The sequence below is a fragment of the Mustela lutreola genome, chromosome 6 (assembly GCF_030435805.1).
Source record: "Mustela lutreola isolate mMusLut2 chromosome 6, mMusLut2.pri, whole genome shotgun sequence".
Lineage (NCBI taxonomy): Eukaryota > Metazoa > Chordata > Mammalia > Carnivora > Mustelidae > Mustela > Mustela lutreola.
In genome coordinates this window covers 106,996,149-107,011,426 of record NC_081295.1, presented here as the reverse complement: position 1 = coordinate 107,011,426, position 15,278 = coordinate 106,996,149, and the positions used below count along the sequence as shown (strand labels likewise).

General features: G+C 34.4%; 1 protein-coding gene and 1 pseudogene across 1 annotated transcript in view; one reads left to right on the top strand and one right to left on the bottom strand.

The window, feature by feature from the left end:
* LOC131833277 (small ubiquitin-related modifier 2-like) overlaps positions 1–2,851 on the bottom strand; it is a 44,018-nt pseudogene extending 41,167 nt beyond the window's left edge.
* EYS (eyes shut homolog) overlaps positions 1–15,278 on the top strand; it is a 1,683,276-nt gene that overhangs the window by 1,462,641 nt on the left and 205,357 nt on the right. Inside the window, 1 exon segment of the mRNA XM_059179314.1 lies at positions 2,918–3,026. Coding sequence (XP_059035297.1) covers positions 2,918–3,026 — 109 coding nt within the window.

Sequence of the window (15,278 nt, the reverse complement as noted above, 5' to 3'; positions counted from 1 at the left end):
CCTAGCAAGAAGGTAGTCTACCTGGAAATAAAACATGGAATCCAGGAAAACAGAAATAACATCAAATTATTTTTACTTTTTTTCTAAAGAAAAATGGAATTTGTTTTTTATAAAACTGAATTTTTCTTTTACAAGGTGAAACTTAAAATTATTTTATGTTCCATGTACAAAATATGGAAAATACAAATAAGCGGGAAAAAAAAATTAAAAGGCATCTGCATTCTCAGCATGCAGAGATAGCCACTGTTAATATTAGTGAAAGTCAACCTGTTATTATCTCTATGCATGTTTTTTATAAAAATGATGTATCACTCAAATTGTCCTTTTCTCTTTTTCTAGTCTGTACAAATATCTTTCCATACCATTAATTAATATTCTGCAACTCCTGTTTAAGAGCTGGGTAGTATTCAATTACATAAAAGTACTTGATTGAACAATCCACTCCCCACAGTTTACATTTTTACAACCTTTCACTTGGTTATGCATACCCTGAACTTCCAGTTTGAGCATATTTTCTAAAACTTTAAAAATAAATTGTCTTTTCCTAGTCAGAAGCCTCTGCCAAATTGTTTAGCATATCTAAAGACTATAAATATAAAGAATAAGAATGCTAAGGACACTGCGGAAAAAAATGTCTGTTTTGTCAGAGTTTAGTTTTTAAAATAATGCAACCTAAGTATTTGATTTTGAATCCCATTATAAGCAATATTAGTAGAAGTAGATGAACACTTCAACTTGACTGTGTAATTTATTTTCATAAAAATCTCTTTAGAGATCCCTGTCCAGTCAGCAAATAATTGCTTTAACTTTGGATTTTAATATTAGCACTGAATGATTTATGTACATTAAATAATGTGATTCTCACTAACCATTTATGAGCCAAGAATGATTATCTCCCTTCTGTGGATAATCACACTTTAGGGAAGAAAGGTTAAGTGGTTTGCCTAAGATCACTCAGCCAGTCAATGGATTATCTCAAAATATGATCCTCAAGTCTTTAAATCATTAGACTTGGCTGGCCTCAGCAATACTTGAGAGGCATAAGGGATATGTACTTAGATTTTTCCTCAAATGATTTATGTAGCATGATGTCTAATTTGTTTATAGAGCATTTTTTTCATTCCTTATCGCACAATTTGGTCTATAAGCAAATATGAGATTATAAAAATGAAAAGGATAATAATCTACATGTAGAAAAATCTCTGGTAGAATTAGAGTATCAATTTCCAAAAAAGTGCACAGACCAAGCTGACAATAGAAATCAACCATTTGGTGGAAAGGTCTGGGGAAGAAATGAAGGAGGTAACAGGACGCAAATAGAGTAGAGTGGCTTCCTTCTATAAAAACTGCAGTTCATGGTTAGATTTTTAACAAGCATTCAATGAAACAAAAAGAGATCTTACTATTTCTTAATAAGGACATGTGCATTCCCTAAGAAGTATTTCCTCCATTTCCAGTATAAAGCATCCGTATAGATCTACCTGCACATACCAACTATACTGACAAATGTGCTTCCTAGATCCCTATAATATGTAATTCACATAAATGGGACGCTCTAAAGGTCATTCCTAGAACTGAAGAATTTTCAACAGTGCTCTTGATCAAAATTCGAAGTGCCTTTGGTAAACTAGAGCAGAAGCCAAAAAAAAAGTAGCAGAATGATGTATTAAAAGGACCATATCAGCTTTGTATTTCTAGATAAGGGGGAAGAGGAAACCAGCTGTCTTTTTTGAAGCAAGGAAGGGAAAAAGGAAATTCTGGTTTGTATTTCCCACTCAACTTAGACTCCAAAGTTAATTTTAAGAAAAAAATACTGATAAATTACTTAGCCAATGATTTTTAACAAAACTGACTTTTTCTTTTAAAAGAAGATTTACCAACTGATCCTGGTTTGCTTAGCACTTACCTAGTTTTAGCCCCAAGAGGTCCTGCATCCTGGAAAAGCTCTCAGTCATGTGCAAACTGGGGGAGTTGGTCAAAATTAAAAATAAAAATTAGGTGTGTTCATTGTCTAAAATGTAGCAAATACAAATAAGTGAAAGCATTTTAAAAATGAAAGCATTAAAATCATTCATGTTTTCAGTATGCAGAGAGCCACTTTTAAAATTAGTGAATGTACTTCTAATATCTCTGTGGAATAGACTTCATAACAGTACAAGTTACTATTATTACATATGGCAAGTGACCGGGTAATATCATTTGAATTGTCTTTTAAAATTCTATTTAATTTTATGCCAAGTACTTTAGCATGTATACCTTTTCATCTGATTACATCACTCTATAAACTGTGATCAATTTTCAGTTGTGTATTGGTCATTCCCACTATTCATTCTACAAATTCCCTTAACCTTATACTTTTCTTTATCTCTGAGACACAGGACCAGCTAGTACATTAGCAGCATGCTTTCTGAGTTCTGATAACTGTATCACAGTGTAATCTCACTGCTCAGGGGTATGCAGCCTTTCATTTCTTATTCCATTTCTATTTCCCCTGTAGGCCAGGGAGGGGAAATTTCTACCTAGGCAGTTTAGCATCATTTAACATTGCTGCCACTTGTCCAGCAGTCTCCCTACATGAGTGAGACCATATGTCGACCGCAGTTAGCACTAAAAATTTATTATTACCTACTTATACAGAAAAGCTCTCTTTGTTTTGTAGGGGTTTAACTTTCTGAAAGCATTTCCAGTCCTGATTTAGAGACAGAAAGAGAGAAGGAAAATAAAATTTCAGTGTTAGAAAAGAAATATATCTTTATCTATCCTAAAATGTTCACACTTGGTTGGGGCCATATTTCAGGACTATTATGATCCACAAAGTACCTCTGTCGTTGAAGAAGTACTTACCATCCATGTGCGAAGTTACCCTGTTCTTGCCAGTTAACACACAGAATAATGGCCTCTTCTGTTTTATTTCTAGCTACACAGTCCCTGTTGGCAGCCCTCGGGTTGCTTGCATGATTGAAATGACTGCAGATGGAAAACCTCCAATACAGAAGCAAGGCACAGAGACACCCCATGTCTCTCAGGTAGTTATGCAGATAGCCAGTTCTAAACATTACTAAGTGTGCCCTCAATATCTAAAATAAGTATTTCTTTTTAAGTTACACTAATCATATTTCTTTATTGAACAGATTCCTTGTAAAAGCTCTCAACAAAACACCGGAATTTTCATCTCTGATACTTTAGGTACAATTAAATCTATTTAATACTGCCTGTCGCTATAAAAGTTGCATTAAATTTATCAAGAAATTGATTTTCCTCTCACACTTTGCATATAATATGTTATGCTTGATTAAGAAAAACACCACAGGAATGGAGAAGAATTAGCAAGTTACAAAATAGTGCTTAAAACTTCCATTTTTATAGGATATGGTAGTGCTTATACTGTGCTATTAAAAAGTCTCTTGTCAGGGAATTTTTCCTGGAAATATTGAATGAAGAAAATTGAAAGCAAAAAGGATATTTGTCCCTCCAGAGACCAAGCAATTTGCTGAATTCTTTTAATTTTAATGATGTGGTTGGTTACATGCTTCTTAGTATGACTTTATAGAAATATATTTAAGATAAAGAATTCCTGGTTCATTTGATCATCATGGAGAGTTAATCTGTATAATTAGAGCTCCAAAGTGCTAATTTTGGTGCACATTAGAGCTGGCAGTGTATAAGGCCCTAATGAACTGGAAATCTCATTTTATTTCCATTTTTTCTATGTAGTTTTTTTCTCTTATTGAGTGTATACAAGCATCCTAAAGAAACACATAAGAATAGCTAACATTTGCATAAGCACATTATATTTTCCAAATTATGACCATGTATTTTATCTCATCTGATCTTCACAAGAACCCTCTAAAGTAAGAATGAATATCTCTTTTATAAGGTCGTATCTGATAAAACTGAGTATCAAATGTCCAAAATTTCATAGTGATAATGAAAGAGACTTGATTCCAGATTTTCTGATTCCCAACGTGGTTTTTTGTTGTTGTTGTTCCTTTATAGTACACTTTATTTCATTTTCTGCTCCAGCAGAGTGAAAACTGTCAAGTGGATTGTTAAGGTAGGAATAAAATTGGTTTTCATTTTGAAGAAATTAAAAAAAAAAAAAAAAAACCTCCAGACTCTTAAATACAAAGAACCAACTCGATGTTGCCAAAGGGGAGGCAGGTGAGGAATGAGTACAACAGGTGAAGGGGATTAAGAATATACTTACTGTGCTGAGCACTTAGTAGTGCATAGGATTGTTGAATCATTACATCGTAAACCTGAATCTAACATTACACTGTGTATTAACTCATGTCAGTTAAAAAAAAGTCATGCTAGAGTCCAAGATGGCCAAAATATTTAGATTCAAGGCACAGACTATTCAAATGGTGGAAAATCTAGGAAACGCTCATAGTTTAAAGCAGTTAATGTGATTTAGTCTCTACCTATTCCCTATAGTCATCCTTTTTTATATTGAAAGTTCCATATTTTATCATGAATAACATGCAATATGCTACAGACAAAGGATCATAGGGGGAAAAAAGAGAGAAGCAAACCGAGAAACAAACTCTTCATTGAAGAGAACAAACTAAGGGTGACGGGGGGGGGGGGGGGGTAGGTGGAGGGATGGGTGAAATTGCTATTAGGGATGAAGGAGGGCACCTTTGATGAGGACCAGGTGTGGTATGCAAGTGTTGAATCACTAAATTTTATGCCTGAAACTAACATTACACCATGTTAACTAACTATAATTTAAATAAAAGCTTCTGTAAAAACACACACATTAAAAAAAAAAAAAGATCCTCTTTTCAGCTCTTTTCAATAAATAATCATTAGTGGAATTTTGGGATCATATAATATGTACATTTTTAATTTTTTGAGGAAGCTTCATACCGTGGTACATAGCTAACACACAATTTTTACATTCCCACCAACAGTGCACAAAGGTTTCTGTTTCTTCACATCTTTGTCAACGTTTGATATTCGCTGTTGTTTTTTTTTATAATGGCTACCCTGATATTTCATTATGACTTTGATTTGCATCTCCTTGATGACTAGTGATGTTAAACATCTTTATTATATATCTTTTGTTTATTTCTGTGTCTTTGGAGAAATGTCTTTTCAAGTCCTTTGCCAGTTTTTTAGTCAGCTTATTTGTTTTCGCTATTGAGGCATAAGAATTCCTTATATATTTTTGGAGCGCCTGGGTGGCTCAGTGGGTTAAAGCCTCTGCCTCCAGCTCAGGTCATGATCCCAGGGTCCTGGGCTCTCTGCTCAGCAGGGAGCCTGCTTCCTCCTCTCTCTCTGCCTGCCTCTCTGCCTCCTTGTGATTTCTATCTGTCAAATAAATAAATAAATCTTTAAAAAAAAAAAAAAGAATTCCTTAAATATTTTTGATATTAACCCTGTATCAGATATTGGTTTGTAAATATTTTCTCCTATTCTGTAGACTGCCTTTTCATTTGATTGATCATTTTCTTTGCTGTGCAGAAGCTTTTTCATTTGATATAGCGCCCCTTGTCTCTTTTTTTGCTTTTGTTGCCTATGGTTTTGGTGCTGAATCCAAGAAATCATTGCCAAAACTAATGTTATGAAGATATTCCCCCTTTGTTTTCTTCTTCAATTTATATAGTTTCAAGTCTGATTTGTAAGTCTTTAATCAATTTTTAGTTGATTTTTGTGTATAGTGTAATGGTCCAACTTCATTCTTTTCCATGTTGGTATCCAGTTTTCCCAAAACCATTTGTTGAAGAGACAGTGCTTTCCTCATTGTATAGTTGTGGCACCTTGTCAGCAATCATTTGATCATAGTTGCACAAGTGTATTTCTGTTTTCTCTACTCTGTTCTGTTTGTATATATGTCTGTCTATATGCCAAAGCCATCTTTGTTTTGGTTACTGTGTATTTGTAATGTGCTTTCAAGTTAGGAAGTGTCATGTGTCCAGTTTTCCTTTCTCAATATTGCTTTGGCTATTTGGGGTCCTTTGTGATTCCATACGAATTTAAGGATTATTTTTTCTATTCAAAAAATACCATTGGAAGTTTGATAAGGATTGCATTAAATCTGTAAATCACTTAGGTAATATAACTTTTAATAATATTAAGTCTTCCAATCCATGAACACAGGAAGTTTTTCCAGTTTTTTGTGTTTTCTTTAATTTCTTTCAGCAATGTTTTACAGTTTTCAGTGTACAAGTCATTCATCTCCTTGGTTAACTTTATTTCTAAGAATGTTACTCTTTCTGATGCTAAGTGAATGGGATTATTTTCTTAATTGCTTTCCAGATTGTTCATTTTAAGTATATAGAAGCACACTCATTTTTTATGTTGATTTTGTATCCTGCAACTTTGCCAAATTCATTTATTAGTTTTAATTTTATGTGGACTCTTTGGATTTTCTGTATATATCATCGTGTCATCTACAGAGATTATTTCCTTTTATTTCTTTTCCCTGCCTAATTATTCTGCTAGGACTTCCAGTACTATGTTGAATAGAAGTACTAAGAATTGGCACACTTGTTTTCTGCCTGATCTTAGAGAAAAAGTTTTCAGGTTTTCACCATTGAGTATGGTATCAGCTATAGGCTTATCATATATGGCCTTTATTATGTAAAATAATTTCCTTTTATTCCTAGTTTGAGTCTTTTTATAATAAAATGATGTTGAATTTTGTTAAATACTTTTTCTGTATCTGTTGATTGTGTGATCCTTATCCTTTGTTCTGTTAATGTGTTGCATCACATTGATTAATGTTTTATGTTGAACCATCCTTGCATTACAGGGATAAATCCCACTTGGTCAGGGTATATAATTCTCATAATTAAATGTGCTCTTAAGTTTGGTTTGCCAGTGTTTTACTGAAGATTTGCATCTTTATTCATCAGGTATATGAGCTTGCAGAATTTTTTCTTGTAATGTCTTTTTCTGTCTTTAGTATCAGGAAGATGCTAGGCTCAGAGAATGGGCTTTTGGAGTGTGCCCTCCTCTTCAGTTTTCTGGAAAAGCTAGAGGATTGTTATTAATTCTTTTTTAAATATTTTGTAGAATTCTCCTCTGAAGCCATCTGTTACTTGACTTTTGTTTGTTGGGAGGTTTTTGATTACAGATTCATTCTCTTATTATTCATCTGTTCAGATTTTTTATTTATTCATGATTCCCCCTTGGTAAGCTGTATGTTTCTGGGAATTGATCCACTTCTTCAGGGTTATCCAGTTTGTTGCTGTGTAATTGCTCATAGTTATCTCATAAAACCTTTTTATTTCTGTGGCATCAGTTGTAATGTCATCTTTCATTTCTGATTTCATTTGAATCTCCTTTTTTTAAATTATTGTAGCTAAAGGTTAGTCGATTTTGATTTTTTCAGAAAACCAACTTTAGTTTTACTGATTTTTTTCTAATGTGTTCCTGTTCCCTATTGTATTTCCATTCTAGTTTTTGTATAATTTTAGTCTTTCTGCTAACATTGAACTTAGTTGAATCTTCTTTGTCTAGCTCCATGAGGTATAAAGTTACATTGTTGATTTGAGATCTTTCTACTTCTTAATAAAAGCTTTTCGAGCTATGAACTTTCCAGTTACTATGCTTTTGCTACATCCTATAAATTATGGTATATTATGTTCCATTGTCTCAGGACTTTTTCAAAATTTTTTAATTTATTTTTTGAACCATTTCTTCTTTGAAATAAGAGTGCATTTTGTTTAATTTTCACATACCGTTGCAACTCGGGGATTAGGGGTGCCATCCCTCCATGCAGTTGAAATCCATTCATAATTTTGACTCCCCCAGAATTTAACTATTAGCCTACTGTTGACCAGAAGCCTAACTGATAATAAAACAGTTGATTAATGCATATTTTTATATATATTTATATACTATATTTTTATAACAACATAAGTTAAAATACTATTAAGAAAATCATAAGGAAGAGAAATGTATTTACAGTACTCTATGTGTGTGTGTGTGTGTGTATTTATTTATTTATTGGAAAAAATCTTCATAGAGTGGACCTATTCAGTCCAACCCATGTCGTTCTAGAGTCAGCTCTATTTGTGAATTTTCCATTTTTTCTTCTGCTATTGATGTCCAGTTCCATTCCATTATGTTTGGAAAAAATAATTGATATGATTTCAGTCTCCTTAAATTTGTTAAGATTTTTTTATTTGTAATCTAACTATAATCTATCCTGGAGAATGTTCCATATGTGCTTGAGAAGAATGTGTATTCTGCTGCTGTTGGATCGAATGTTCTGTATAAGTCTGTTAGGTCCATTTGTGCTGCAGTGTTGTTCAAGTCTTCTTTTTCCTTTTTATCTTCCAGCTGGATACTCTAGTCATTATGGAGAGGGAGATATTAAAATCTCATACTATTATTGCATTGCTATTTCTCTCTTTGGTTTTGTCAGTATTTGTTTCCTATATGTGAGTGAGCTGACATTGGGGCATATACATTTATAATTTTTAGATCTTCCTAACCAGCTGACCCTGTTAATCATTATATAATGTCATTCTTTGTCTCTTATGACTGTAGTTGACTAGTCTGTTTTGTCCAAATAACGATAGCCATTCCTGCTCTTATTTGGTTACTATTTGTGTGGGATATCTCTTTCCATTCTTTCACTTTCAGGCTATATGTGTCTTTTCTTTTTTTTTTTGCAGGCTATATGTGTCCTTAAAATTGAGTTTCTTACGGATAGAATATAGTTGTATTTTGGGATTTTTTTTTTAATCTTTTTTTTCCACTCAGTCACTTTATGTATATTTTTTATTAACATATAATGTATTTTTAGCCCCAGGGGTAGAGGTCTGTGAATCGTCAGGATTACACACTTCACAGCACTCACCATAGCACACACTCTCAACAATGTCTATAACCCAACCACCCTCTTCCTGTCCTCCTCCCCCCAGCAACCCTCAGTTTGTTTTGTGAGATTTAGAGTCTCTGATGGTTTTTCTCCCTCCTGATCCCATCTTGTGTTATTTTTTCCCTTCTCTACCCTCCAAAACCCCCACTTTTCCTATCAAATTCCTCATATCACATAGATCATATAATAATTGTCTTTCTCTGATTGACTTATTTCACTCAGGATTATACCCTCTAGTTCTATCCACATTGTTGCAAATGGCAATGTTTCATTTCTTTTGATGGCTGCATAGTATTCCATTGTATATACATATACCACTTCTTCTTTATCAGTTCCTCTGTTGATGGACATCTAGGTTCTTTCCATAGTTTGGCTATTGTGGACATTGCTGCTATAAACATTCGGATGCACATGCCTCTTCAGATCACTGCATTTGTATCTTTAGGGTAAATACCCAGTAGTGTGATATGCTGGGTCCTAGGGTAGCTCTGTTTTCAACTTTCTGAGGAACCTCTATGCTGTTTTCCAGAGTGGTTGCAACAGCTTGCATTTCACCAACAGTACAGGAGGATTCCCCTTTCTCCACATCCTCACCAGCATCTGTCTTTTCCTGACTTGTTGATTTTAGCCATTCTGATTGGTATAAGGTGATATCTCATCGTAGTTTTGACTTGTATTTCCCTGATGCTGAGTGATGTGGAGCACTTTTTCATGTGTCTGCTGGCCATCTAGATGTCTTCTTTGCAGAAATGTCTGTTCATGTCTTCTGCCCATTTCTTGATTAGATTATTTGTTCTTTGGGTGTTCAGTTTAATAAGTTCTTTATAGATTTTGGATACTAACCCTTTATCTGATATGTCATTTGCAAATATCTTCTCCCATTCTGTCAGTTGTCTTTTGGTTTTTTTGACTGTTTCCTTTGCTGTGCAAAAGCTTTTGATCTTAATGAAGTCCCAATAGTTCATTTTGGCCCTTGTTCCCCTTGCCTTTGGCGATGTTTCTAGGAAGAAGTTGCTGCGGCTGAAGTCAAAGAGGTTGTTGCCTGTGTTCTCCTCAAGGATTTTGATGGATTTCTATCTCACATTGAGGCCCTTCATCCATTTTGAGTCTATTTTTGTATGTGGTGTAAGTAAATGGTCCAGTTTCATTTTTCTGTATATGGCTGTCCAGTTTTCCCAACACCATTTGTTGAAGAGACTTTTTTCCATTGGACATCCTTTCCTGCTTCGTCAAAGATTAGTTGACTATAGAATTAAGGGCTTATTTCTAGGCTCTCTATTCTGTTCCATTGATCTATATGTCTGTTTTTCTGCCAGTACCATACTATCTTGATGATTACAGCTTTATAATAAAGCTTGAAATCTGGAATTGCGATGCCACCAATTAGCTTTCTTTTTCAACATTCCTCTATTTGATGTCTTATCTGGTTCCATATAAATTTTCAGATTATTTGTTCCATTTCTTTGAAAAAAATTAATGGTATTTTGATAGGGATTGCATTAAATGTATAGATCGTTTTAGGTAGCATAGATATTTTCACAATATTTGTTCTTCCAATCCATGAGCATGGAACATTTTTCCATTCATTTGTGTTTTCCTCCATTTCTTTCAAAAGTACTTTATAGTTTTCTGAGTACAGATTCTTTGTCTCTTTGGTTAGGTTTATTCCTAGGTATCTTATGGTTTGGGGTACAATTGTAATGGGATTGACTCCTTAATTTCTCTTTTTTCTGTCTTCTTATTGATGTATAGAAATGAAACTGATTTCTGTGCATTGATTTTATATCCTAGCACCTTACTGAATTCCTGTACAAGTTCTAGCAGTTTTGGAGTGAAGTCTTTTGGATTTTCCACATAAAGTATCATATCATCTGCAAAGATGAGAGTTTGACTTCTTCTTTGCCAGTTTGGATGCCTTTAATTTTTTTTTCTGTTTTCTGATTGCTGAGGCTAGGACTCTTAGTACTATGTTGAATAGCAGTGGTGATCATGGACATCCCTGCTGTGTTCCTGACCTTAGAGGAAAACCTCTCAGTTTTTCTCCATTGAGAATGATAGTTGCTGTGGGTTTTTCGTAGATGGCTTTGATGATATTGAGGTATGTATCCTCTATCCCTACACTTTGGAGAGTTTTGATCAATAAAGGATGCTGTACTTTGTCAGATGGTTTTTCAGCATCTATTGATCTATTGAACCATCTATGGTTCTTGTTCTTGCTTTTATTAATGTATTGTATCACATTGATTGATTTGTGGATGTTGAACTAACCTTGCAGCCTAGGAATAAATCCCACTTGGTCATGCTGAATATGCCTTTTAATGTATTGTTGGATCCTATTTGCTAGTATTTTGGTGAGAATTTTCACATCTGTGTTCATCAAGGATATTGGTCTGTAATTCTCTTTTTTGATGGGATCTTTGTCTGGTTTTGCAGTCAAGGTAATGCTGACCTCATAAAATGAGTTTGGAAGTTTTCCTTCCATTTCTATTTTTTGGAACAGTTTCAGAATAGGAATTAATTCTTCTTTAAATGTTTGGTAGAATTCTCCTGGGAAGCCCTCTGGCCCTGGGCTCTCGTTTGTTGGGAGAGTTTTGATGACTGCTTCAATCTCCTTTCTGGTTATGGGTCTGTTCAGGTTTTCTGTTTCTTCCTGGTTCAATTTCAGTAGTTTATATGTCTCTAGGAATGCATCCATTTCTTCCAGATTGTCAAATTTGCTAGCGTATAGTTGCTCATAATATGTTCCTATAATTGTTTGCATTTCTTTGGTGTTGGTTGTGCTGTCTCCTCTTTCATTCATGGTTTTATTTTATGTGAGACCTTTCTCTCTTCTTTATGATAATTCTGGCCAGGGGTTTATCAATCTTATTAATTCTTTCAAAGAACCAGCTCCTAGTTTCATTGATTTGTTCCACTATTCTTTTGGTTTCTATTTCATTGATTTCTTCTCTGATCTTATTTCTCTTCTCCTGCTAATTTAGGCTTTCTTTGCCGTTCTTTCTCCTGCTCCTTTAGGAGTACGGTTAGGTTCTGTACTTGAGACCTTTCTTGTTTCTTGAGAAAGGCTTATATCGCTGTATATTTTCCTCTCAGGACTGCCTTTGTTGTGTCCCACAGATTTTGAACAGTTGTGTTTTCATTATCATTTGTTTCCATGATTTTTTTTTTCAATTCTTCTTTAATTTCCTGGTTGACCCATTCATTCTTTAGTAGGATGCTCTTTGGTCTCCATGTATTTGAGTTCTTTCCAACTTTCCTCTTGTGATTGAGTTCTAGCTTCAGAGCATTGTGGTCTGAAAATATGCAGGGAATGATCCCAATCTTCTGGTGCCAGTTGAGACCTGATTTATGACCCAGGATGTGGTCTATTCTGGAGAATCTTCCATGTGCACTAGAGAAGAATATGTATTCTGCTGATTTGGGATGGAATGTTCTGAATATATCTATGATGTCCGTCTGGTACAGTGTGTTATTTAAAGCCTTTATTTCCTTATTGATCTTTTGCTTGGATGATCTGTCCATTTCAGTGAGTGGGCTGTTAAAGTCCACTACTATTATTGTATTATTGTCGATGTGTTTCTTTGATTTTGTTATTAATTAGTTTATGTACTTGGCTGCTCTCATGTTAGGGGCATAGATATTTAAAATTGTTAGATCTTCTTGTTGGACAGACCCTTTAAGTATGATATGGTGTCCTTCCTCATCTTATTATAGTCTTTGGCTTAAAATCTAATTGATCTGATATAAGGATTGCCATCCCAGCTTTATTTTGATGTCCATTAGCATGGTAAATTATTTTCCACCCCCTCACTTTAAATCTGGAAGTGTCTTTGGGTCTAAAATGAGTTTCATGTAGAAAGCATATTGTTGGGTTTTGTTTTTTTTTATCCATTCTAATACCCTGTGTCTTTTGATAGGGGCATTTAGACCATTTACATTCAGGGTAACTATTGAGAGATATGAATTTAGTGTCATTGTATTGCCTATAAGGTGACTGTTACTGTATATTGTCTTTGTTCCTTTCTGGTCTACTACTTTTAGGCTCTCTCTTTGTTTAGAGAGCCCCTTTCAATATTTCCTGTAGGACTGGTTTGGTGTTCACAAATTCTTTTAGTTTTTGTTTGTCCTGGAAGCTTTTTATCTCCCCTCTTTTCAATGACAGCCTAGCTGGATATAGTACAATTGGCTGCTTATATTTCACGTTTAGTGCTCTCTATATATCATGGCAGTTCTTTCTAGCCTGCGCAGTCTCTGTGGATAAGTCTGCTGCCAATCTAATATTTTTACCATGTATGTTACAGACTTCTTGTCCCAAGCTGCTTTCAGGATTTTCTCTTTTTCACTAAAACTTGTAAGTTTTACTATTTGATGACAGGGTGTGGACCTATTTTTATTGATGTTGAGGGGCTCCTCAGTGCCCCCTGGATTTTGATGCTTGTTTCCTTTGTCGTATTAGGGAAATTCTCTACAATAATTCACTCCAATATACCTTCTTACCCCCCACCCCATCTTTCTTCTTCTTCTGGAATCCCAATTATTCTAATATTGTTTCGTCATATGGTATTACTTATATCTTGAATTCTCCCCTTGTGGTCCAGTATTTGTTTGTCTCTCTTTTGCTCAGTTTCTTTATTCTCCATCATTTGGTCTTCTATATCACTAATTCTCTCTTCTGCCTCATTTATCCTAGCAGTTAGAGCCTCCATTTTTTATTACAACTCATAATAGCTCTTTTGATTTCAGCTTTAGATTTTATTACTCCAGAAGGGTTTCTATGATACCTTCCATACCTTTTTCAAGCCCAGCCAGCACCTTGAGAATAATCATTGTGAACTCTAGACATACTACCAATGTCCATATTGATTAGGTCCCTAGCCTTTGTACTGCCTCTTGTTCTTTTTTTTTTTTTGTGGTGAGTTTTTCTGTCTTGTCATTTTATCCAGATAATAATATGTGAACTAGAGAATAAAATGCTAAAAAGGTGGCAAAGACACCAGAAAAATACACGCTAACCAAATCAGAAGAGACCCCAAATTAGGGGAAGAAGAAAGGAGGTAAAAAGAAGTTCAAAAAAAATTTTTTTAATTAAAAAATATATATTTTTATAATATATATTTTTCATATAAATATGTGTATTTTATACACACACACACACACACACACACACACACACACTAGACTGGTGAATAGAACAGACCCACCCACTTGATTTTGGGCATATTTTGGTCTCTTAAAAATTAAAATTTTTTTTAATTAAAAAATATATATTTCTTACAATATATATTTTTTAATATAAATATGTGTATTTTATACACACACACACACACACTAGACTGGTGAATAGAACAGACCCACCCACTTGATTTTGGGCATATTTTGGTCTCTTGGTCCCAAAATTTTAAAGAAAGAAAAACTTAGGGGAACCTGGGTGGCTCAGTGGGTTAATCCTCTGCCTTCCGCTCAGGTCATGATCTCAGGGTCCTGGCATCAAGCCCCACATCAGACTTTCTGCTCAGTTGGGAGCCTGCTTCCCCGTCTCTCTCTGCCTACTTGTGATCTCTCTGTCTCTGTCTAATTAATAAATAAAATCTTTTAAAAAAGAAAAATATATATTTATAAAAAACACAAAAACACAAGATATATATAAAACACAAAAACACAAAAATAAGGGTAAACACATTGAAGGGATGGAATATGACTGTAAAGATGAAATTTTTAAAAATTCTATAAAAGGAATTGATAAGATAAATGGATTAGAAAAAGAAAGAAAAAGAAAGTGTGAAGAATTTGCTCAGGCTGGAGACTAGAACAAACCCCTGTGCTAGATTTAGGGTATATTTTGATCTATTAGAAGAAATTGTATCCCAAAAGTTTTTAGAAGAAAAAACTCTGAAAATAAAGTTAGATACAATGAAGGATAAAATATGACTGTAATAATGAAGGTTTAAAAAGATTTTTTTTTTTTAGAAAGGTATTGTTAAGATAAACTAATTAAAAAATGTTAAAAGACGAAAGAGGAAAAGTTAAGAAAAATTAGAATAAGAAAAAAATAAAATTAAAACATTTAATTAACTTTGCAAGACTAAGGAATCATTTGGAGAAAGCCATGAATTCCATGCTTTGCTTTCCCCTCCTCTGGAATTCTGCTGTTCTCCTTGATCAGTGAGCTTGGTCTTGGCTGGATGTTCTTGCTGATCTTCTGGAGGAGGGGCCTGTTGCAGTGATTCTCAAATGTCTTTGCCCGAGGTAGAATTGCACCACTCTTGCCAGAAGCCAGGCTAAGTAATCTGCTCAGGTTCGCTCTTGGAGCTTTTATTCCCTGTATGCTTTCCGTAGAGCTCTGGAGGATGGGAATAAAAATGGCCTCCCAATCTCCAGCCCAGAGGAGCTAAGTGCTCAGGGCCACACTCCTCAGTGTGCCCTCAGAGAAAAGCTGTCA